The sequence below is a fragment of the Leucopleurus acutus genome (assembly GCF_964270905.1).
Source record: "Leucopleurus acutus genome assembly, chromosome: 11".
NCBI lineage: Eukaryota > Metazoa > Chordata > Mammalia > Artiodactyla > Delphinidae > Leucopleurus > Leucopleurus acutus.
Window position 1 is genome coordinate 89,759,301 of NC_139152.1, and position 25,854 is coordinate 89,785,154.

At 46.3% G+C, this 25,854-nt stretch overlaps 1 protein-coding gene across 1 annotated transcript in view; it reads right to left on the bottom strand.

Moving 5' to 3' along the window:
• SYN3 (synapsin III) overlaps window positions 1-25,854 on the bottom strand; it is a 460,653-nt gene that overhangs the window by 389,481 nt on the left and 45,318 nt on the right. The window contains exon 3 of the mRNA XM_082850535.1: window positions 8,407-8,464. Coding sequence (XP_082706661.1) covers window positions 8,407-8,464 — 58 coding nt within the window. The remainder of the gene's footprint in view (window positions 1-8,406; window positions 8,465-25,854) is intronic.

Sequence of the window (25,854 nt, forward strand, 5' to 3'; positions counted from 1 at the left end):
GCGATAAGCCAGAAACATCACATGATGAGTCAGAGTCATTAGGATTAGTCAGGAAAGGAGGAGTCTTTTGCTGGAAGAACATCTCATAAGAACTTGTAATTTATCCAGTAGATCAAAAGAGTAGGGTGAGATAGGAAGGGATGGTAGAATGATGTGCTCAAAGAACCTAAGCAAAGAGAAGAAAGGCAAAGAACTTGAAGAAGGCAAATTCAAGATCGAACATACATACACTGATAGATCTACTTTGGTTAAGAACTAGGACCCTGGAATTGGGTGAACCTGGGTTCAAATCCCCGGTTCCCCACATTCTTATTAGCTGTGTGACCCTGCCTGGGCAATTTATTTAAGCTCTCTGAGCCTTAGTTTCCTAAGCAACAGGAATGTTGTACAGGTTAAATGAATTAATGCAGGAGAAGGATGTAACATGGGCCCTAGCATACAGTCCATGCTCAATAAGTTTGCTACCATCACCATGATTACTGTTTCTCCATTTCCCTATTGCCTTCCTAAGTCAGTGAGCCTAAAGGTAGGCCAAGGATGGTGATAAACCCACATCAATCAATGCCATAGTTAAGGAGAGAAACACTTGCTCCTCTAATGAGTTACGTTTCATGTAATAGTCCTAGTGTCCCACCTGTTTTTTTTTTTAATTCCTCCAGCTGGTTCTTACATTTGAAAAGAAAAAAACCCTCTGTGGAGACCTGCACGCTTTTAAAAATAATACAAAACAGAATGTCTGAGGTCAGGGTAAGCCAAGCCAAACAAATAAATCTTGCAGGATTGTGTTAACAAAACAGGCTTAGTAGATCAGAGCAGGTAGAGCTCTGCTGGACTCAGCCCTGCAGAGAAACACCAAGCTCTGGTGAATTTCAAACACAAGGAGGTCAAATAAGAAGATCAAATTATGGAGCACTTCAGAGTTCAGCATCAATGCTTGGGCTGTAACCAGGAGAGCATTCTGTGCAGGATGGTCTCCAGAACCCATGAGTCGTGTAAAGTCCTAGAAATCCAGACCCAAAGGATCTTATAGATCATCCGCACAACCTCTATGGAGGGTCATTTGTCACTATCTATCAGAATTGTAAATGTCTTGAGAGGCAGACTCTGAAATGAACATTAGCCTTTGACAGGTTCATTAGGGAGCGCTGGGAATCACCACCACTGGAAGGGAAGAAAAGGGAAGGAAGCACGACTGGGTAGAGGGAGAAGTTGGGCTACACTGCCGTCTCAGCAGAGGTCTCTGCCAACTCCGCAGGAGCTCTGAAGCTGGGATGGCCCTTCAGAGTTGTCTCAAATTGGGGTAAAGGAGCTAGGTCTTTATTCCCTGTGCCAGCCAAAGTCCCAAGAGATGTGCCCTTGGGGAAGGCAGATCTTTTCACCTGAGTGAGGCATTTCAGAATGAGGGCTGACAGCTGAGGGCTGTCTTCCGGTACCAATTCCAGCAGCTGGGGGAAAGTACTTCATTCCTCAAGGTGCATTATAGCATGCACTACCTGCAATACTTTTTTTTTTTTTTTTGCGGTATGTGGGCCTCTCACTGTTGTGGCCTCTCCCGTTGCGGAGCACAGGCTCTGGACGCGCAGGCTCAGCGGCCATGGCTCACGGGCCCAGCCGCGCCGCGGCATGTGGGATCCTCCCGGACCGGGGCATGAACCCATGTCCCCTGCATCGGCAGGTGGACTCTCAACCACTGCGCCACCAGGGAAGCCCTGCAATACTTTTTATAACCAGTTTTTCTATTCTAGATAGGAGTCCTACGGTTATACTAACTGATGCTTCAAATTAAATAAGTTTAGCATTGTTTATAATAGTAAAATTATGGAAAATAAATTGTGGTATATCCATATGACAGCACCCTTGGCAATCATTAACAAGAGTGAGACAGCTCTGCACATACTTTCATGGAATAAACTCTAAGATATACTAGATAGAAGGGTGTGTGTGGATGGACTGTGTCGCTCACTGTCTATTACCGTCAGCCCCACACCCATCCTATCCTCTCCTGCACTACGGGGGCTGAAGGCCTAACTCTACACTTCCCAGGTTCTTTTGACACACAATTCCAGCTTATTTCTACCAATGGGAGGCATTCAGGTAAGAGTTGACATTAGGAAGATGGTGGTAACTATTGCACTTCTTATGGTAGCAACAGAAGCTTCACAACAGCAACAGCAGTTAAAGCAGGTTGGTGACAATTCCTGCAGCATCAGTGGGAGTGCAGGCTCATGTTCTCCACTGGCAATAGTGGCAGTTCCAGCAGTGGTAGTGACAACAGTGAATGTAGGGGACTGCTGGGCTCTGGGCAATATGATTTCCCCCTTTGACCCATTTGGAATCAATCTTCCTTATTCAATACTCCTCTGAAATACAATGCTTTATGTTTTTCTGATCAACTACCATCTATGAAAAGCAAAGGAAAATAAACATGTATGTGTATTTGATTACTGCATTTAAAACTTCTCTGGAAAGTTGCCCAAGGAACAAGTGATAATGGTTAAATGAACTGGCTAATAAATAGTTAAATAATTAGTCAAAGAGAAACATTGGTGGGGGCAGGGTTGAAGGTAGACTTTTCACCAGATGCCATTTTTTACCTTTTTAATGTTTGACTATTTGAATATATTACTTTTATGCAAAAAAATAAATAAAAGAAAAAAATAATAAAAGTTATATCTGATTAGGTACATACATTTCCTGTGAAATATTTCCCAAATTAACCACCCAGTTTCTGCCAGAGCATTTCAAACACAGGGACTCCCTACCTACCAGAGGGATGTGGTCTATTCATCATTACTCAGCACTGCTGAACAGTTTCTGTTTATACCAAGTTGAAATCCATCTTCTTGTATGATGTACCATTAGCCGGAACTCTAATCCCAGTGAAATAATATAGGCTGGTGGTTCAGCACACATGCAGATGAAACCTGGGTTCAAATTCCTCCCCCATCACTCATTTCAAGCAGGATGTTTAACCTTTCTGAGCCTTAGTTTCTTCAACTGCCAAATGGGGAGAGTCATAGTACCTATCTCAAAGAGTTGTGGAAAGGTTGGAATAAGATTATGCATATAAAGTGATTTAACCAGTACATTTGGTTATTGTTCTTGGTATCTGCAACACCAGCAGAAAAATGCAGTGGATAAGAGGAGGACTCTGAATTCAGACTGCTGGGGTTCAAAAACAAGCTCCTGCCAATTATAAATCAGGCAACCTTTGGAAAACCACTTATTCCCTCTGAGCCTCAGTTTCCGTTAAGATGGAGGCAATTATAGTGCCCATACCAAGAGCAAAAAGCATTTATCCTTATCTTGTAAGTACTCAACATATGGTAGCTCTAACTCTTTTCAACCACTCATTCAGGTGGTGGATAATTGCACAGAGTACAGTGGGTCTTACCAAAGGCCTCTCTTCTCTGGACTAAGCATCTCCAGTTCCTTACACTGATCTCCTTTGCTTCTCTCACTCCAGCCACTCCCTTAAGAAGGCATTCCAGGCTGCTACTATTCCCTCCTGGTGTGACGGTACAACTGGATCTCTCACTGGAGTCTGGGTAGAATATTGTGTGAGAGAGTTTGTGTGCTGTGTGTGTATGTGTGTGTGCCATCACCTTCCTGGATTCTAAATGCTGTACTTTGATAACGCAGCCTGAAGTGGCATCAGGTTTTGCAGGAGTAACAACCGTAACTATAGTTACTGAGCTCTTAATATATGTGCCAGAAACTATACCCAGTGTCCTGGGTGAGTTATTCTTAGGGCAATTCTCTCTGATGCTCCTGACTTACACTGACTTACTCACTCCACACATTAACTTTAGGGGGTAGAAATTATTATCCTCATTTTTCAGATGAAGAAGCTGATGCTTAGAGATGTTATAAGTGAAAGGTCAACCCAGCTAAAATATGGAGCTGAGATTCCATCCCCAGTATATCTTACGCTGGAGTCACAGTCTTAATTTCCACATAATATTTCTTCTCACCAATATTAAGAATTTGTTCAACTCAAATTTTAGGTCTTTTTTTTTCTCATGAGATTTTTAATATGCTAAATCTCCCCAGTCCTTCTCCTCTTCAGCTGAGCTTTTGAATAGGACCTTATATTGTATCCTTATTCAGTTTGATCGTATCAAATTTAATCCAGCATACTCTCTCTCCCATTAACTTCAGGTCATTGGTAAATGTAATTCGATAAATCACAGTTAAGAAGGAGCTGTAGAACAGAGCCAAGGGCAGGACTCTTTGGTAAAGCATTAGATGTATTTCTTTCAAGGTGAATTACTATCAAGTAGTCATTTCCTAATGGGGGTAATGTCCAACCTGTTACCAATCCACAAAACCAAATTAACTAACATCCAACCTCCACTTCTCTATCTCACCGACAATTATGTCTTGAAATATAACATGGCCTTTAATACAATATCTACAGTTAGGGTCCATGCTAAGAAAGGTTGCCCCAGAAAGAATTGTGGATGGTAGGCTGAAGTAGGTATGAAAAATATATACATCACGGTCCTGAGTGTTTAACTTATTTTAAGGGAGAAATTCCACCTTTGCTCCCAGCAGACAATTAAGTTGAGTAAATATATAAAGGGCAGAAGACAAACAGGATTTCAACCAACAGCCTTCCCTGGGATCCATATGCATCCACCTAAACCCATCTCAACTCCAATATCACACAAGGACAGGACTCCAAAGGAGCCACCGGCATTCCTATGTAAATCTGTGGCTTGTCCAGCTTCAGAAGAGAAGGATCTTCACCTTCTCCAGCCTCTCTTTCCATCTGCTGGAGCAAGGCACTGCCATTCCTTATGCTTTGGTACCTCCATTAACACTGAGGAAAGACTGACTATTATAATTTCAGCATTTATTAGAGAAGAATGAAGCCCAAGGCTCTACCTCACCAAGCCCTAGTCTGCTAGTCTCAGAACTGTGAGTCTACTTGATATTAATCCATTCATCAACCTCACTGCTGAGTCCCACAGAGGGGTGACTTGCACCTGTGGAGAAAGAGACCCTTTGCCTCAAGTATAAACAGAGGAGAGCTTGACATGCCAACCACCCTGGCCGGAACCTCTCAGGCCCTGCTAGGACACTGCTGTGAGGCCCTGCAGAGCCAGCAGGGCATTCTGGGTAATAGGATGCAACATGAGGCAGCTTCCCCGACTGGCCTCCCCAGGGTTTCTTGATTCCTGGCTCTGTAAAAGCTGAGGCAGACAGTTTTTGAACTGGGGAGAAGAGGGTGGAGAGAAGTGCCGGAGGCTTCCTCTAGGCTGACCACAACTAACTCATTTGCTCTGTCCAGCAAAACCCAGACAGTGCAATTATCTGGTTAATTTGGTCCTTAGTTGGGAGACAGAATTCCAAAGTGTGAGGCCAGCTCAGACTAAAAAGTGGCTTCCATCCTAAGAATTTTCCTAAGTGCTATGTTTATGTGACCCACCCATCAATCCAGATGGGAAAAGACAAACAATTCAGACTCTAAGATGAGTTAAGGGAGGCCTATATTTCAGGGAAAAATGCCCAAATGACCTGCTAATTGGTCTCTTGGCTAATTTTGCCTTCTGGCTGCCATGGAGGGAGATGACTAGAGATCAAGATGACTGTAAATTAGCCAACTTTTTCCAGCATGATTGTAGCCCTCATAGACTGGCTGAGTGTCACCAGTGTCCTGGGTGAGTTATTCTTAGGGCAATTCTCTCTGATGCTCCTGCTTATAGATTTTATACCCGTAAGTTGGGCCAGAAGAATGGACTTGAGGATATGGGGAGGGGGAAGGGTAAGCTGTGACAAAGTGAGAGAGTGGCATGGACATATATACACTACCAAACATAAAATAGATAGCTAGTGGGAAGCAGCCGCATAGCACAGGGAGATCAGCTGGGTGCTCTGTGACCACCTAGAGGGGTGGGATAGGGAGGGTGGGAGGGAGGGAGATGCAAGAGGGAAGAGATATGGGAACATACCTATATGTGTAACTGATTAACTTTGTTATAAAGCAGAAACTAACACACCATTGTAAAGCAATTATACTCCAATAAAGATGTTAAAAAAAAATGCCCCTGGGGGTTTCACAAATGGGATGAGACAGCTAGCAACTGAGCATTTACCAGATGGTGTATGGAAAACTCAGATTTTTGAGGGAAGATTAAGGAAGAGCAATTTATCTCCATTGGAAACTGACAAGCAGCCTGGAATCTGTGGAATCCATCAGTTAGTCATTCTGCAAATATTTGCTTCCGCTCTAGTATAAGCCAGGCCCTGTGTTATTTAACAGAGTGAGATCCAAACGTCCCTACCCTCATGCAAATAATACCACATCTAAATATGTGGTTAAAAACTCAGATAAGGGCTAGGAAGGAAAAGTTGAGGTGCTATGAAAGGGAATAAGCAGCTTACCTGATTTAGATTGGGGTGGAACGGCTCAAATAAAGAATCTTTGAGAAAGGAATTTTAAAGCTAACACTTTAAGATTCTAATTTGTTTTTTTAGAAAGATCACTCTAGTTTTAGTACAAAAAATAAATTGGAAGTGGATGAAAAGATGAAGTTAGGAGGCTGTTGATTAGGAAGATTGGATGAGAGCCAATGATGGTTCAGCCAAGGACCTAGGCAATGGGAACGGAGAACAGTGGACTAGAGAGACGCGGGACATGGAGTCCACAGCACCTGGTGAATGGGTATAGTGGTGGAGGGAGAGGGAGGTACCCAGGAGACCATGCAGGTTTCTGGCTAAGGTGCAAGGTAGATGGTAGCACTCTGCACCGAGAGAGAGAATTTAGGAGGATGAGTAGGCTGGGGCCAGGGAACGACAATGTGTTCACACATCACTCCATACCCTGTACTTCCAGGCTCCTTACCTTTGCTCATGCTGATTCAGTCTCATGCACTCTTCCTGCTGAAATCGCCACTTGTTGAAATACTATCCATCCTTTAAGATCCATTTCAAATACCACCCCCTCCTTGAAGTCACTTCTGACTCCCTCAAATAGTTGTGGCCTCTGGTGCCCACAGCACTAAGTTTGGACCTCTCTTTCCTGGATTCTACCTGTGTTAGGTTCTGTGAAGACTTATCTTGCCTCCCTTCCTAGACCACAAGCTCTTTGGGACAGAGCCTCTGCTTCTCTATCCTTGTTCCCCACGTGTTAGCTAGCTAGCATAGCAGACGTTTGACAAATATTTGTCAAGTGAACAAAAATAACCTGCTCTTTGCCATGGAAGGAAAACCAGTAGACATTGGACTGACTTGAAAGCCACAGGATCAAATCGAAATTCAAGCTGTAGGTGTTTTAATACTAAGCCAACTCAAATTTGATGCTCAGAAAAGCTTTCTGTTCCTCCAATACAAAAAACTCAAAGAGTGCCATAAAAGTCACACCTCTCTATTTTTTTATCGTGCTTTTCTGAGTTCCTCTTATAGCAGGAACCTTTTCTATCTTATTAATTGTTTGCCTTTGATGATGAGGATGATGATAAATGGGTAACATTTACTAAGTGTTGATATATGACAGGTGCTATTCTAAGTACTTTTCTTGGACTAACTCATTTGATCCTCTCAGCTACCCTGTGAAGTTGATGCTATGATTACCCCAATTATATGGATGAAGCAACTGAACTTCAGAGAGCTCAAGTATTGTTGAACCAACATCACACAGTTGGGACTGGAACCTAGAGTCTAGCTCCAGAGCCCATGCCCTGATGTGCCCTTCTAAGGCCAAGCACGGTGCTTGGTATTGAGTTAGTCCCCAGCAAATGTTCACTGAATGAATGGAAGGAGCCCTGGATCTGGAGACCACAAGTTCTGGTCCTAATTCTATCTCTGACTTCCATTGCAGCCATGGGCAAATCTGTGCTTCTTTCCCTATAAAATGAGGGGTATGGATGTTGATACCAGTGGTAATAACAAGAGCCAGTATTCAAGATTCTAATCTCTTTTGAAGCTTTACGTAATTTAATCCCAAGGAAAATGAGACGCAGAAAGACTGACTTGCCCAATATCTAGAAAACAAGGGAGCCCGGATTCAACCCCATTGTGCTTCCTAGCCCAGGTGGTTCCAAGGAGACACCTTAGGGACCACGGTGGGGAAAGGAGGGAGGTGGAACAGGATGGAGCAGACAGACTTTTGGGCTCCCTATGACCGTTTCCATCAAAGAAGCTTTACGTGTCTCAATTTGGTACAACGGGCTCCTACTTGCGATTTCCTTTGAATAAAAGTTCTGTTAAAACAAAAAGGTTGAAAACCATTGGACTAAATAATTCTGGAATTTAAGAAGTCTCCCAAGTATAAGTCAGGATTTTTCTGGTAATCTTGACTCATTATAGTTATATAAGATGGGGAAGAAGGTTGCTCCTGGGAATGGCTCCAGCTATAGAAAAAGTCACGGCGATAGCACTAAAGCCTCAGCTCCAACCTACCTGTTCCACTCGGATCTCAATCTCTCCATTCACCTTCTTTCCATGGAAATACTTGGCCCTGTGAAGGAGAGGAAGAAATCTACTGAGTAAGGATGCAGACTGCTTCACTCTTTCCTCCCTTTTCCCAAAGGTTTTACCCCCAGAGGTGCATGTCCAGACACATTCCCCACCTTCCTGCTCTCTCCCACCTAGACAGGTGATTTTCTCATTCTTTATATATATATCGTGTGAGAGAGGGGAAAGAGTACAGGATGGGAGGACTGGACACTCAGGTTCCGGTTCTGCCAAGCTGCTTTACCTCCCCGTGTCTCCATTTTATCCTCTGTAAAAGGGAGATAGTTATACGTGCACGATATATTTCTAAACATTATTTTAAGGATAAAAAGAAATAAAGAATCCTACATAAATAAATAATGCAGAATTCTTTTGAGTTATACCCTATGTGATCCATAAAGGACGTATTAAATTGCTCTATCCAACTACTCATTTCTTTATTTGTCCATCTAGAAAACAAGGGAGCCCGGATTCAAACCCATTGTGCTCCTACATTGTGCTTCCTAGCCCAAGTGGTTCCAAGGAGACACCTCATCTGAAGCAGACCTCATCTGTCCCTTGGTCCATCCATCCATCCAACCACCCTTCCATCACCTTTCCTCTACACCCCTGCTTCTGTCTTCCCATTATCAATAAATGGCATCCCATCTATCCATCACTCAAGGCAAAAACCTAGACTTCATTCTTGTTTCTTCTTTCTCTCTCCCTATCCCCATGGATTCTACATTCTAATTATTTCTCAAATCCATCCACTTGCCCATTTTTCTCTGTAAGCACCCTAATCTTGACCTTAGTCATCTCTTTTCTCATATAAATTCTCTTTTCATACTCTACTTTTCTTTCATAGCACTTATTATAATTGAAATTACTTGCAATTAGTAACTGGGTTTCATGCCTGTGTCCAACCAAACTATAACACAATTCCTCCAGGCCAGGAACAACCTACCTTACTCATCATTCTATTCCCAACACCCACCAGAATGCTTCACACACAGTAGGAGCTCAATTAATATTTGTTGAAAGAATAAATGATTGAAGAGATAGATGGGGGAAAAATTGTTGAATACTTACTCTGTGCCAAAAACTGTGCTATATTCCTAGTCTTTCTCATTTAACACAGCTATCACCATGAGGTGGGTATTATTATTTCCATTCTATAAATAAGGAAACTCAAACCCAGAGAGACGAAATACTTTGCCTAAGCAGCTTTAATCCTGGACTTCCATTGCCACATCAATGTTTTTATCTCAGCTCTGAAAAACAGCAGCAAATATTGGGGTGCTCCTGGGTTTAGATGCCCTCCCGCAAAGCAAAAGTAATACAAGTTTCCATCTGCTCTTTTTGGTTGTTGGTATGATGAAACTAATAGTTCTCAGCGATTTGCTATAATCTGAGCACCATGTTAAGCATATCCATAGACTTTCTCTGGGGCACAGACAGCTCTTTGCTCCCAATCCCAATTCTCCTCTTTGCCTACAGTGAGAGTGTTTATAGACTGGCACCAAGAAATGTATATCCCAACTCTCCATTTAGCTAGGTATGACCACATGATTGAATTCTAATCAGTAATGTTACATCCAAGAATCTTCTGCTTAGTTTCTTCTTCTATTCTTTTCCATCGGTGGAACATCGATGTTGCCACCTCTTTTTTCAACCTTCCAGATCGAACCTTTGCTACAAATTCTCTGACCAAGCTGCAGTCTCTCTGCTTCTGAAGTCTATCCACACTTATCAGATGCCAGTGGAGTTCATCTCGACTGCCTGAACCACTGACTGATGGCTGTAATATTAATGCCACTTTTTCTTATAATGTTGACTGGCTTAGATGTCAAGTAGGTAGAACTTTATGGGAACAGGAGTTGTTAGTGTGACTTGAAAGCAAGATTTGTTTTTTTCTCCCAGGATGGTCTTCAACAAAATGTGTGTGCAGCCAGCCTCATGCAAAGAGAACCTTTTCAGTGTAGTTTGTGAATTTTATGAATCCTTAAAGGTAGTGCTGGCAAACCCCAGACCCTGGGATAAGACCCCCCTCTAATATTTGTAGGGCCTGGGACAAAAGAACAAATGGAAGCCTATGTATCATATGCCTGATATTTAAAATTGATAAAGCTAGCAAACATTTAAATAAAACATGCCTATCTTCCTTCCTTGACCAACACAACTTCATAATGACCTGGAAGGGTCAGAATTTAAACTTCTCAGAATTCTTGGAGATCCACCCAGCACATGGTGGCATGGGGGCTGCCAGCTCTTGATTTCCATCGTCCTTCCTAATTCTCCTCCCACCCTCCTCTCCTGCATCACTGGAGCTTCTTGTGCATGCTTGTGGATGACCCAGCCCACATGGCCAAGCTTCATCTCCTCACCCACACCGGCATCAACAGTGCCTTGGCCATGTCTGGGGAGGATGGATCAGGGAATTGGCCTACACAGGCCCTGGAATTGGGTCTGGGTCCCTATGCGCAGGGATTTCCACAGGTCTGGGTACCCACTGCAAAATCAAAGGGTGCAGTTTGCAGGGTCCTCCTTTGCTGTCAGGAGTGTAGCTAGTAAGGGCCAGAGTATGACTTAGGGCAGGGGTCCCTGTCACTTGGGTTTACAAGAAGTACTGGACGACCCTGGGACCTCAGGATGGTAACTAATGAATGAAATCACTGGTATACTGGGAAAAGCATGGATCTGGAATCACAGAGGCTTGGGCAAAATCTTAGCTCTACAACTCACTGCATGTTCCAAGACAAGGAACTTAACCCCTCCAGGTCATAGTTTTGTCATCAGTTAAGTGCTGATAACATCTGCCAGCCAAGGTGTGGTGAGAAACTCACTTGATCCTGTACGTGAAGAGCAGTAAGTAGAGTGTGTGGGCTCAGAGGCAGACCACCTGGATGCAATCCCAGCACCACCACTCACTCACTGTGTAACCTTGGGTAACTCATTCAACCTCCGTGTGCCTCAGTTTCCACATATGGGAAGCAGGGATAATCACAGTAACTATCCCACAGGGGTGCTGTGAGGATTAAATGAGACACGACGTACAAAGCACTTAGAATGGTTCCTGGCACAGAGTAAGCTCCAAAGTATACAGCCCAGGGTCTGAAACAGAATCAACAATGACAGCAAAGAAACCACCTAGTGTGTATGCTGTGGCTACAGGGGGTGTATGTGGGGACCCACAAACAAACATAATCTTACCCTCATGGGGGTTACAGAACAGAATTACAGTTCATCTCACTTTGATCTGCCCCGTTAGCACAATAAGAGATTGGTGATGGTGCTGATGGTAAATAGGTGGCACTGGTACAGAAAGCCTACAAGTCCTTCACATCCCTCCTCCTATTGTATTGACCCCAGTGTCCACCCTGAGGAGCAGCAGGGCCAGGACCAGCCCCCACAGGTTCAAAGTCACATAGAGCCTCTAAGCAGCAATGGTGGTTAGATCTTGTGCTTAAAGGTCTTCAGGATTCAGCTAGACCCTCTGGGACCTTCATGATCTGGACCCTGTTAACCTATGGTCCATTTCTTCTCTGGTTTTCTGCCCACCTACTGCACACACTCAACTTCCTGTGATTCCTATGCTTTTATGACTCTGAGCCTTTGTGTTTGCTGTTCTCTCCTTCTCTGCTTGGTTACCTCTTTCTCATGTTCAAGATTCCTGACTACCGTTTCCTTGAAATCACCCCCCCTAACGAGGCTAGGTTAAGTGTCCCTCCTCTGGGTTCCCACGGGGCGCTGTACTTAGCAACCATATAACACATATCACTGTGTGCTGGAATGACATGTCCCCTGCCCCCATACACCTAGTCTGTGAGCTCCTGGAAACCTGAAACCGTGTCTTAATGCTCACTGAATCTCCCAAAAGCAGCACAATGTGCCAGGGCACAGGCACATGTTTAAGGAATGTTTGCTGACTGGGTAAATGAATAATGTTTCCAGGGGTAGGCCATGGGGCATCCAGTGCTCCAGCTGCTCTACTGCCATCTACTGGTGCAATGCTGTAACACACTTACAAATCCATACCCATTACCGTGTGGGGTCACCATTCAGTGTCCAACACACACAACCTAGCAGCCCTCGACGGGATTCTAACTCTGATTCTAACTCAGAACTCAGAGCACTACACCAATACCACCCAAGCATCTCTGGCCTCCACGGGCCTCACCTTCTGAGGAGAAACACTTGTTTTGCCCATCTCTGGAATGTTTACTACAGGGCCTGCCAGACGGACTCAGGCTGAAGCTGCAGGTCAGGCAGTCCATCCCCCTGCTTGGCCGAGAGTCGGAAGTCTGTCTCCTGACAGGCCACACAGACTGCTGCCTCCTTGCCTGGGGCTCATTCTGTCTGGCAGAGGAAAGGGTAGGGATGGTCTGGAATTCTAGATGCCCTGGGGGCTGGGGTTGCTGCCTGTGTAATTGCCTGGCTGTTTGACCTCAGGCAAAATGGATGACCCCACTGTGCCTGAGGTCTCAGTCTTCCTAATGCAGACCTCTTCCTAATGCCCTAATATGTTTATCCTCATAATGAGATCCCTGAATCCACAGGCCAATCAGTCAAGTCCTTGGCCTTGGGAAGGGGTTGGGGGAAGCTCTTGATTCTACAAAGCTTCCATCTCTGTGGGTGGTCTCAGATTTTACTGCCACATCAGAGGCACCAGGAAGGAGAATATTATAAAACCAGTGCTGCCTTGGGTGGGAAATCCCTAGTTTGGGGAGGCGGGATTTGGTGAGTGAGCAGGATTTATGGGGAGGGATACCGAGTTCTTTCATGGCTGCAGGAGGGGCAGAAGAGGAGAATTAGCACAAACAGGATCCACCTGTGTCCAAGCAGCACCCTTCTAATAAATCCCATCTGGGATGTACAGTCAATGAAGCTAGGCCTTGGCAGTGCCCTTCCCGGGGAGGAGAGGGTCAGGAATGTTCTGTCTCAGAGTAGCTGGAGGAGAACGAAAGCAGGGAACTGGCCCTAGAAACAGATTTTCTTATTTCTGATGTAACATGCCCATTGCTCATTTGTGGCCTGGACAGAAGCTGGGGGAGATGGATGACAGACCACACAGGAGAACCCTGAAGGTGGACACACTCAGGGTTTTCTCAGTTAGCAGGATGAGGAGGGTCACATGACAGGTTGGATGGATGAAGGTGTGACAAAAGCAGGGCCTTTGAACACAGAGTTCCAACTCAGAGATCCAATTCTAGCTCCATTATCTACTCTTAAGAATAGCTAACCCTCCTGGTCCCCTCCCACTGCCAGAGGGGACCCTCCAATGATGGAGCAGCCTCATCGTACCTCTTTGCAATTGGGGCGGCTCCAGTGAGTTAGGACAGGGAGGGACCCTCTGAGAGTGACAAGGCCCCTTGCACCTGTACAGGGATCTGTGAAGGTGAGGAAGTGAGACATACTAGGGCCTGGAGCCACATGATATGATGAATGTCCCCTCGTAGGCTTCCGACAGCAATAGGGAAGGAGATTTGTGTGGGCAGCTCTGATCACAATTCATATCATTTATTCACTCCCTCATTTAACCACTACTTACTGAGCTTCGTAAGGACTGGGCACCCTACTAGGCATGAGGGGAAAGGCTGATACAGTCCCTGCTCTTGTGGAGCTAACATGCTCTTGGAAAACTCAGGAAATTAACCAGGTGAAAAGGAAATGATGAATACAATGAACAAGGTGGTACAGGGTAGGATGTGGGGAGCAGGGAGGTCTGACCTGGGATAGCGAGGGAAGGCTTTTTTGGAAGACATTTAACACACTTGTACTAACCATCTACTGTGTGCTCGAGCCTGCAGACTTTAAGGAAACAGGGATGAAGATAACATCCTCATCCCTGAGTTCTTGGCCTCAGGGGGTTTACTACCTAACAGGAGGGAGAGACCCATAAAGGACAATGACCACACAGGGCATTAGCCCACAGAAAGGGACCCAGCCCAGTCTGAGAGCCAGGGGCTACTTCCCTGGTGAAGTGGCCCAGTTCATCCATCCATCCATCCAATGTTTGGTACTTATCCTTTGCCAGGACGAAGGGCTGCAAAGATGAATCTGAGAAGGTCTGATGTGTGTGTATGTGTGTGAAAGGCACATACAAGGACAAATGAGTTGGGCAGGCACTGGTGGCGCTCAGGGGGCTGATGAAGTTTCCTGGGGCATGTCTCCCAATAAGTAGGAAAAATGAGTGACAGGCATGGAGCAGAAGACCTAGATTTGAATTTGCAGCTCTGGCACCTGCAAATTTTGAACAAGCCTCTGCTTCCTTATCTACAGGGTGGGGCTGGGAAGATCCACCCATAGGATCATGAGGATAAAATGAGGACGCAGATTTGAAGGCCTCTGGGAACCTGCCAAAAACGTGCCAGCAAGTGGGCTGCTCACTGGTGGGCTGCTGAGGTGGACTTCACCCTCCAGGTAAAGAGGTGGGCAGGCACTGCTAGCGTTAGCAGACGACAGACCCAGGTCCTCTCCAGCTCTGCTATTTGCTATTTATTTCCTAGTGGTGCCTCAAACATCAACCTTCCTGAGCCCCAGTCTCATTTGAAAAAGTAAGCACATCACTATGTACCACTATGTCTGCTATAAGGCCCCATGAATGATATCCCTGACACCTGGCAAGTGTTTACTGTTCATCTCTTTCCCTCCTGTCCTTCAACAAGTGGGCATGTACCTGAGGAAGTGACATAGCATTTAGGGGAAGGTGGCAGTATCTTCCTTGCTCTAAATGGAACTCCTGCTTCATGTCTAGCATGATGGAATCCTGCCTTGGCTGCCACCTGGGAGCTCCTCTTCCTCCCCAGCACCAGCCTTTAGGGTAAACAAAATCGTCAGCCACCCACTCACTCTGACAGCAGAGATCATGCTAGAATGTTATCTCCCAGTTCCTAGCCCTCTTCTCTCCAAAGACACAACATTGTGTCACCCTCATTCCCACAGAATTCTGAAAATCCACAGCCTTCACTCCACCAAGACAGTTCACATTTAGAAGGCTAAGCTGTTCGCTCAGCAAACGCTTAATGAGCATCTATTAAGAGCTCAATCTGGGGAAATGCCCATGAAAACAGTTACACACTGAAAGGTAATTCATACCAAGGTGCAAGTGACTTATATCTGATCATCCGTAAAAGGGGTTTAGATGGTATAAGGAGGATGAGAAGGGGACCATGAGAATATTAAGTGTTTGATTTAGAAAGGGGGTGTGAGGCCTGTCAAGGTGAGAAGTGCAGGGCACAGAAGGAGAAGGCTGTGAGAAGTCATTTTCCCTCCTCCTCCCTCCCTCCACTTATCCATCGACCCATCCACCCATCCATCCATCCATCCATCCCTCCATCCCTCCATCCCTCCATCCAGGGTCTACTATGTGCTTAGCACTGTGCTAGTCCCTAGGAATTATGCTGAACAAAACAGCCCCCTGCCATCCTAGCGCTCCTGGTCTAGCCAGGAGACAGGTCCAGATGAGGAATATTTACCCTGACTCCTGTCTTCATCAGAAGTTGCCAACTGGCAAATCTCATGGAGTCCACAGTCTTGTTTTGTTGGACTTAAATTACATAATTTTAATTTTAAAATAGAAAATTCATATGAAGAATTCAGATTTCTGGCTTCCCCTGAAAATCAAGAACTGGGCAACACCAGACCTGTATTCCCACATGGCAAAAAGTGGCTGAGTGAACGGCAGCTAGTGCGTTCAGAAGGGCATCAGTTCCCACGCTCAACAATCCCCACTGCTCCCTGTTGTCTCTCTGCAGCCAGAGTCAAGTGGCAGATACATGTGTCATGGAGCTTGTGCTGTTGTTTTCCTTGTAGCAGGGAAATGTTTCTCTGTGCCCATGCCTTTTCCTAACACCTGCCTCTTCACTCACTGACCACCTTGTCTCCTGTGAGCAACTGCACAGAAAACCCCTAATTTAACGAATTCCATTACGAAAATGGCAGTTAGCTCCGTGCAAACCCTCAGGAAGCCCACACCCCCACCCCTTCTCCCAACTCAGAGCTGGAGGTCAGGAAAATGGACACAAAGCACCATCCCCTCTCTTGCCGTTACAGCCTCCCTCCTGTCGAGGAAACACGTCCCAGGCAGGCTTCCACAGGACCCAGGAGGAAAGACATTCTGTAATGAGGCTGGCATGCACCCAGTGCCATGCCTCCCGCAGGGCAAGGCTATAACCAGGCAGGTGAAGTCTGGAGGAACAGGAACAGCTACTGCTAGGAGAGCCCATGGCATCTGAGGGACTCCTTCGAAAGAGGAGGACCTAGGCGAGAAAACCACATTTTGGAGGGTGACAGAAGACTCAGAAGTTGAACAGTTGAACTCTTCAGAAAAAAGCAGGGCAAAGGCAGGAAAAGTGACTGAGACACAAAGCCAGAGTGGGGAAAATGAAAAGCTGCAGGTCTGAGACTCCTTTAAGGGCTTCCAGGCAGACTCGTTTAGAGTGTGAGCCTCTTCTGCATTGTTCCTCCCAAATCACCAGCCCAGTTGTACTGGAATACCTGCAAGTGACAGGGGGCTCTCTCCCTCACCGGGAAGCCCACGTGGTCTTTGGATGACTTTACCATTCTGTACACTGAGCTGACATGTCTCCCTATTCGTCTGCTTCATTGGCCTCGGTTCTACCAGTTGGGAGCCACATGAAACCAGTCCTCTAGCTCAGTGGTTTCTAAACTTGGCTCTTCATCATTTAAAAAAATAGCTTCCTGAGCTCTCCTCTGGATATTTTAACTCCATAGTTCTAGGGGTACATCTCAGTGTGGCCTGTCTTGCACCCATTCTGACTTCTAGTAACAGCACCTCCATCTGTACTTGCATACATGGAACCAAGCCTCTCTCTTGCACACAGTCTTGATGGAACTGTCCCCAAGTGTCCCCAGGACACATTGTGGAACCAGCCAGGTTTGTTCTTGCTCAGGAATTTGATTTTTGAGCAGAGAGGCACAAGGTTGGGAGGAAACAGGAGCTGACGTCTCCAGAGACTGTCCACAAGTCCCTGCCTCTTAGGTCCTGGCAGAGCCCTGGGTCCTGACCTCTCCTAAACTCAGGTCTTCATGGCTTTTCTTTTCATTCTGTGAGCCTCCCACATATTTTCAATAAACTCCCATTTTGCCTAAGTCAGCCAAAGTAATTTCTTTTTCTTGCAAACAATGAACTCTATCCAATACAGAAGGTGTAGAGTGGTGCCTGGTAGTCTGAATGTCATTCTGATGGAAACAGTGTTTTGGAGACAGTGATCTTAGTCTATTGTCATTGTTTGACTTATGAAGAAACCGAGGCCCAGAGAGGAAAGTGGCTCCACTGAGAGCTCACAGTATCAGCAGAGAAGGGAGAACTTAGGAAGAAACAGCACATATCAGATTCCTCCTCACATTCCCTTCTGCTCAAAGACACTTCCCCCAGATTTCCTAGCCACAGTCTCAGAGGGTGAAGACTCTACCAGGGCAGGAGACAACTCTTCACTGTTTTCCCCTCTCTCCCTCTCTCCCTGCAAGAGCAGGGTAGGAAGCAGCAGGGGCACCAGGCCTCTGGATTGGATGGCGGGGGGACCTCACGGAGAGAGGTCAGCACTTGAAAAATTCCTCAAGTCAAAGGGCTCGGGGCCTGGGTGCCACACAAGGCCCTCACTGTGTGTGTACATTGTCCTCCTGATAAAAGGGGCCGGGCCTGGGAAAACGGCACTGGTGTCCAGGCGACGGGGCAGGCTGCTGGGGAATGCCCAAGGCCCCTCCCCGCCCAGGCACCAGGGTGGAGGGAGGGGGAGTGGCAGAGGGTGCCCGGAGTGGAAGGACGAGTCCAGAAGTCCAGCACCACACCAGGTTGTGTGAGGTGGCCTCTGTGAGTCAGCAGGTGAAGGGAGTAGGAGGGTGGCAAGACCCCTCTCATCAAGACTTTCTTAGCTCCCTCTCCCTCCACCTCTGGATTACCCCACAGGGAACTGGCAGGGCCCCGTCCTTGTTCAAGGAGAGTCTTAAATGTGGGGGAAGTGGTAGAGGGAGGCATAAGGATTTTGTTTCCTAGAGCCAAGTGTCTTCAACAGAGAGGTGTGTATCCCCCATTGAGCTCCCCACCCCGAGCCAACTCCAGGAGGAGGGGACCAGCTCGGCCCCCATCTTCTCATCTTCAGAGTAGAAAGTATGCCAGCCTACCAGCATCCAGACAGCCCTCCTCCAGGGCTTCTAGGAGACAGCTCTCAGGCATATCCAGCTGAACTGAGAAACATGCCAAGTGGCTTCCTTCCCCCTGGCTCCCAGTGCTATTATATTCACTATCAATTAGTGATTGCAATTAATTGTTAATACCAGTTACCATTTCAGTGCCTGTATGGCAGCTAAGCCCAGTACTAGCCCCACCCATGCCATCATCTCTAACTCTATAGTGACCCCTCGTGAAAAATGTGCCACGATCCGATCCTGCCTTACAACTGAGGAATGTGAGGCTCAGAGGTCAGACTTGCCCAAGGTCACATAAGTGAGTGAGAGAACAGGGGCCCAGGCAGCCTGCCTTGAGACTGCCCACTTGGTTTTGCTCCTGCCCTGCTAGTAACTTAGATTGTTCAGTCCTCATCACAGGCAGGGAAAGCTGCTTCCTGAGCATGGGGTCGACTGGGAGAGCCTGGTTTGGCTCCCCAACCAGAAAGCAAAAATATGCAAGGGCCAGCCTCTCACTGGGCGCATATTAGCAGGGCTGGGCACTGTCTCTCGTTGCCACCTCCATCAGTAGCGTGGCCAGATAAACTAGTGGACACTCAGTTAAATTTTTTTTAAATATATTTTTTAAAATATTTATTTATTTGGCTGCCCTGGGTCTTAGTTGTGGCATGCGGGATCTACGTTGCCGCGTGCGAGATCTTCGTTGCAGCATGTAGGATCTTTTCCTTTTTTTAGTTGTGGTATGTGGGATCTAGTTCCCTGACCAGGGATAGAACCCGGAACCCCTGCATTGGGAGCACGGAGTCTTAACCACTGGACCACCAGGGAAGTCCCAACACCCAGTTAAAGCTGAATCCCGGGTAGACAACAGACAATTTTGCAGTATAAGTAAGTCTATACCAAATATTGCATGGGATATACTTATACTGATTCATTGTTTATCTAAGTATTAATCGGGTATCCTGTATTTTTATTGGCTAAAACCGATAACTCTACCCAAAACCTCTGCTGGTGATGCCAGTTCTGAGTTAATGCTGCTCCCCCACCCCCTCAGAAGGTGGCACAGTGGGAAGTGGAAAGTCCTGGTCACCCTAGGGCCAATTAGGTCACAGCAAGGCTTCTCGGGCTGCCAAGACACCCTGCAGTCCTCGCTCAACCTTCACTCAAGCAGCCTGAAGCAGCTCAACTCTAAGGTGGAGGCTGGAGCCTTTGAGTTATCAGCTGGGCAGGAAGGAGGAAGGAGCCTGGGGAATAGCATGGAAGTGTCTGGTACCCTTCCCGAATTCCAGGGCAGCTGAGTGCTTTCTGAGAAAGGCTCTCCCCCAGGGCATCCTCAATCCTGAACTTTCCCTTAATAATAATAACAGCCTTGGCAAAAGCATCCATTTGCTTGTTAATTATATCCTCCATTTATCCTACTGTACCAAGTTCAAGGCACCGTGCTAGGCTCCGGGGATATGGTGGTTAAACAAGAGAGGTCTAAACTCTACCTCCTGGAGCTGATGTTCTAGAGCAGAACTGCATCACAGGTAAGCAAACCATCACACTGAAAAACGTCCATGAAGGAGAGGAACAGAGTGCTCTCATTGGAGCCTCATACCTCCTTGTGAGCTTAGTGGTATGGTGAAGGGGGTGGCATTATGAGGCCACTTTACACATGATGAAACTGAGGCTCAGAAAGGTAAAGCAGCTTGGCCAAGTCCTCAGAGCAGCTGAGTGGCAGAGCTGGCACTTCAATCCTGACCTGCCACCTGTCAGCCCTGAGTTCTCTGCATTTTATCTTCTTCCCGATTTTTTTTTTTTTTTTTTTTTTTGCATTACGCGGGCCTCTCACTGCTGTGGCCTCTCCCGTTGTGGAGCACAGGCTCCGGACGCGCAGGCTCAGCGGCCATGGCTCACGGGCCCAGCCGCTCCGCGGCATGTGGGATCTTCCCAGACCGGGGCACGAACCCGTGTCCCCTGCATCGGCAGGCGGACTCTCAACCACTGCGCCACCAGGGAAGCCCTTCTTCCCGATTTTTAACTCTCTTGGGGAATCATGTCAGCCACGTGTTAGGAAATCACACTTTAATATAAAAACACAGGAGAAGAGAACAGAAAAGACCCTGTCGGAGCTCCCTTGGTGCTTTAAAAAGAGGAAAATAGTCCAAGGGCCACTTCTGCAAAGGGTCCAGCTTCCAAGCCTGAGCTCACAAGTGTCTGGTTGGCTGCAGGAAGCCCCTCTTCCCCTGGCACCTTAACATTCTGGCTGCCCAAAGGCACTGGTAGGGCAGGGCTGCCTAACTCGAGGTAGGTGCTTTCCTCTGAGGATGAGGTCACCAGGATCTTGTGCTTGGCTACAGTGCTGTAACAAGCAGTCCTGCCCTCAGACACCAAGCATATGTGGGTACGTGCACACATGTGAGGCTCCAGAGTCCTGCTCCATGGGCTGACACCCTGTGCTCAGGTGGGAGAGGGAAGAATGATAAGAGAACAGGGATGCCCAGCCTTGCCAGCTGGATGGCCTGAGCTGATCCAGATGCCACCAGCATCTGCTCTCATTTTGAGCTCAGAGCCTCAGTTTTCCTTATTATTAAAATGAGAATAGTAATAGTACTCCATACAGTTGTTGGGAGGATTAAATTAGAGAATCTATGAAAACTATTTAGCACAATGTCTGGTCATAGAAAGTGCACAAGTGTTCGCCATATGACGATGATGAGGACATGACCCTATTCCCAAGGAGCTCGTGGTTTATTCTATTCATTTGTATGTTCATTCATTTTTCAACCAAGATTTTTCAGCATCTACCTCATGCAAAACACTAAAACCCTGGGCAGTGGTCAGCAGCAGGCAGGTCACCATGCGAAATGCCTTTCAAGAAGTTAGTTCCATTCAAGTCCCAGCCTACCACTCTCCTAGCTTTGGTTCCTCAAGCAGGTGCATGGTATGTCTGTGCTCTGCTTCCTCACCTGTAAAATGCTCCCCAGTAAAATCAGGAAGTGCAACGAGCAGTGGTGTGCTGGCAAATGCTTAACAACTGGCTCTCTGGGGAGACCTAAATGCCTGGTTTGTAGCACTTGCCAATTTCCATGGTGTAAATGCTCTCACCATGGCCACTGTAACTTTCTGTTGGATTGAGTAGTAAGTGAGAGGGGAAAAAGAGGGTTGAAGAATACCACCAAGGTCACTCCTCAATTTCACTGTCACACCTTCACCCTTGTCATTACCAATAACATCACCTTCAAATCACTCATTCAATTAACAGATGTTTCCTAGCACCTATTATCTGCCTGCCCTGTTCTAGGCGCTGGGATACAAAGATAGCAAGTAGGCATGCGTGGGGTGGTGGTCATGGGGACACAAATTATCACACAGCATAAGAACTCTTGGTGAATCTAGACATGGCCAAGGTGCTTTAATGAGTATCATTAGCCATCATTTAGTAGAATGGTATAACCTCACAAACTCCAGGCTGAAAGCATAGTAGTTAAGGGGTGTTTCAAACTAAGAATCCTCTTTTCATTTCCTCAACAAATAAAATAAAAAAGAAATCCTAGGGAAGGGTGGAGAATAAAAGGGAAGGTAACAATAGATAATTGTTGAAAGGGAATAGCAGACATTCTGGGAACAAGGACCACTGGTGAGGCAAGAGGAGAGGAGGGTTCCAGAGGCCACTGGAGGGAGGGGTGGAGGCCAGGGCTTAGCTGCTCTATGTCCCCTTCACCCCAACATCCCCTCCCCAAGTCCATCCGGGCTCCTGAGACCTTGCAGGTAAAACTGAGAACAAGGAAGTATACTCAACCCTGACCTGGTTATGAACAATCTTTCTTGGGGTCATATTCAATGTTCTCCTTTTGAAAAATCAAACCTAGGGTTCCAGTACATTCTGTGAATAATTTAAAAATTCATCTGTTTATGAATCTCAAATAGCTGCCTTACAGTTATTCTAGCTATGTACTGGAAAATAAAGAGCCAAGACTTTATACACAGGTGAGTAAAACTGGAAACCCCTCAACTGTATGTACTATATTGCTGACTTCTAAAGTAAGGTGAGTTTCAGGGCCAATGATGCTCAATAAAGGTTGTCCTGATTGGACTGGGTTGGGAACAATGACATATGCTAATTGAAAATATACTATGTGTTGAGCACCAGGGATACAAAAAAGAATAAGACATATACCTTGTTCTTGCAGAAGAGACAGCCACCTAAAGCTAATTATAATACAGTGTCATGTGTGCTGCAGTGACACAATGGAATATATTTTAAGTTATCAAAGGAGGTAGTTATCAGCACTGTTGGCAGGGTTAGGTGTGTCAGGGAAGAATTCAGAGAAGACGTGACACTTGAGCAGGCTTTTAAGGATGAATGGAGATTGGCTCAGTGAACAAGATAGGGAAGGGTATTCCAGGTAGCAGGGAACAGAATGTGCTAAGGCAGAGGTGTGTTTGAAAACTACAAATCATTGCTATTCCTGCGGAATAAGCAGCAAAGCAGGAAGTGAAGTTGGAGGCAGAACTAGAGGGAGGGCAGACCTGCTTAATGACTCTGACTTTGAACCTGAGGGCAATGATGCACCACCAAATGGTTATAAAAGGGAATACACGGTGGGGCGTGCGAGCAAACTGATCAGATTGTATTTTCGGAAAGATGATACTTTGGTGGTAACATGAAAGGTAACCAGGAGGTGAGGTCAAGCCTAGAGGCCTGAGACCAGTGAAACTGTTGGAAAATTCTACGCAAGTAGGGCTGAAGAAAACTGAGCTTGAAATGCTTTTGTTTTATTTCTCCTTTCCCTTGTGGTTCTCAAGGCTGACTGATCTCCCATCATCCCAGCGGACAGCACCAGCTTTAGTTCAGACCTACTACTGAGCCAGACCTTATTGGGGTGTGATCCTGGTCCAAAGCTCCCCAACATCCTTGATGTAGCCAGGCTCACCTCTGGGGCAACCCCAAAAGCTGGTGGGATCTTAAAATGCTCGGCCATGAGTCCTTCTTCCCAGCAAAGGTGGCTTTGGGACCCTCTGTGCCTCCTCAGAAGATGAAAAGTCCTCCCCTCACCACCTCACGCCCCTTCCCCCGTTCACTGGCCAGGTATCAGATCATCCTTGGGGGGCCCAGGCTGGTTCGGAGAGTATGCAAGCTGGCCTGTCAGGAAGCAAGAGTGGGAGGTTCCTGCAACTCTCTCACCCACGAGGAAACCTGACTCTGCAGCAGGGTCCTGGACCTGGAAAGCGATGACAGAGAGAAGGAACTGGGGCTGACAAGGAAGAAAAGGGAGCCACATTGTTCCTGGTGGATTCACTCTCAGTCCAGAGGGTGGATCTTCTCCCCACTCATTACCATCTCAAAGGAGGAAGAAAGGGGCTGTGTGAGCTGGCTTCTCCCCCTTCAACAGCCTCTTCCTCTCAGGAAACAGTCTGCACAATGAAGGAGGGGCTGGGCAGAGGGCTGACCCCAGGCAGCAAGGCTCTGCCAAAGCCACCCAGGGACAGTGGGGCTGGCCCGCCACCGCCTGGCCACTCCTGGTATCAGGGGGACAGGCATCCTTTGGGAACTCTGCAGTGAAGGATTGGGGTTTAAGGCAGCCAACATCAATATGGGAAGCTGGGAATGTATTTGGAAAGGCCTGCAAGTTCTTAAAGGATCTAGGATGGAGTTCTATAGGAGAAGCTGTTACGTGTGGGTAGGAAGTCTCTGTCACAAACATCCAATGAGTGCAGAGCCAACTTCCAGGTGACATAATGAGTCTCAGTTTCTCACCTTTCCACTTTTTTAACCACTGAGAGGCAAGAAAAGGACTGCTGTTCTCAAGACCTAATTAACCTGTGGGCATATGAAGCGTGACTGAAACAGACTGGAAGAAATTCCTCTGGCCAAAAATTGTGTCCCCCACCAGGGTGCACAGCCTAACATTCACACATTGGTCTTGCCTGTGGATTAGAGAGATTGAGGACCAAAGTCAAAATTTAGATGTTACTTGGCTGAGCCTATTCATGGCATTTCAATCTCATTCACTGTGCGCCTACACTACACTACACACCATATGGGCACTGTGGGGGACAGAGATTAATTAATAAGACCCAACTTTATCATCTGAGAGCTAGCAGGGAAGAGTGATCATTAGAAAACCTTAGTACAACAGGGGTAAATCCTAATCCACTCTGCCTAATATTGGGCATAAAGAAATTAAATAGGCATGCCTACAGGAGCTGCTGTCAAGATGATTAATATTGCACAGAAGGTAACAATAGTCTGCAATAATAATACACACTTAAATAGCACTTACTGTCTACTAGACACATCCCAAACACTTCTATAGTAACTCAGATTTTAACCGTACTTACATATATTAACTCTACAGGTAGGTACCATTTTATTCCCATTTAGATGCAGTTAACGTTCAAAGGTCATATAGCTATTATGGGGTAGAGATTTGAATCCAGACAGCTCTGAAGTCTGAGTTCTTAACCACTGCACCATGCTGCCATTTATTAGGTCAGCCTCCACACAGGAAGCAACTTTTTAGACAAATACCCCCCATCACCATACCATGTTATCCCTGACTGAACCAGGGATAACACAGTCGGTAGAGAACACTCAAAATCAAGGTCAAATTGGGTTAAAGAGAAACAGAGGACTGCAAAGGCCATGTATGCATTTTGATTACCAGGCAGATAGGCAGCAGGATTGCACAGGCGAGAGTGCATGGAAGCAACACCTCTGCAGAAATCAACCCCTTGGCTCAGAACCTAAATATGATGCTTTACGTAAGAGCATAAGCAGAGATGAACAAGGCTTCATATAAGACCCTTCAAGCAAGCAGCATCATTGAAGACGATTCAGACTGGGTCAGAACAGAGGCAAGGCACAGGACTACTCTGGTTAAGATGAAGTGATTTCTTCGCAGGAAAATAACGGCTAATGTCTGAACCTGCTGGACATGCTTTAATGTTGACTGTATTGAATACGCTAAAAACTATAAATATCTCCCACTCCAAAGTATAGGCTCAACCATTCCCAACCTGAGTTAACTCCTCAAGGAATGAATGTGAGTGCACACATCCGTGACAGAATAACAGAGCACCTGGCATGCTAAGGGAACTGAATACATTAATTTATTCATTTAATACATATTTACTGGATGCCTACTTTGTGGCAGCTTTTGGAGATGCATGCAGAAAACCTTGCCCTCCAGCTCCCATGGCATCCATGGGTCCACTGTCAGAATTGCCCTGGATGGTGTGCTTCTATGTCTCCACATTTGGGTTTACTTCCTGGACTGC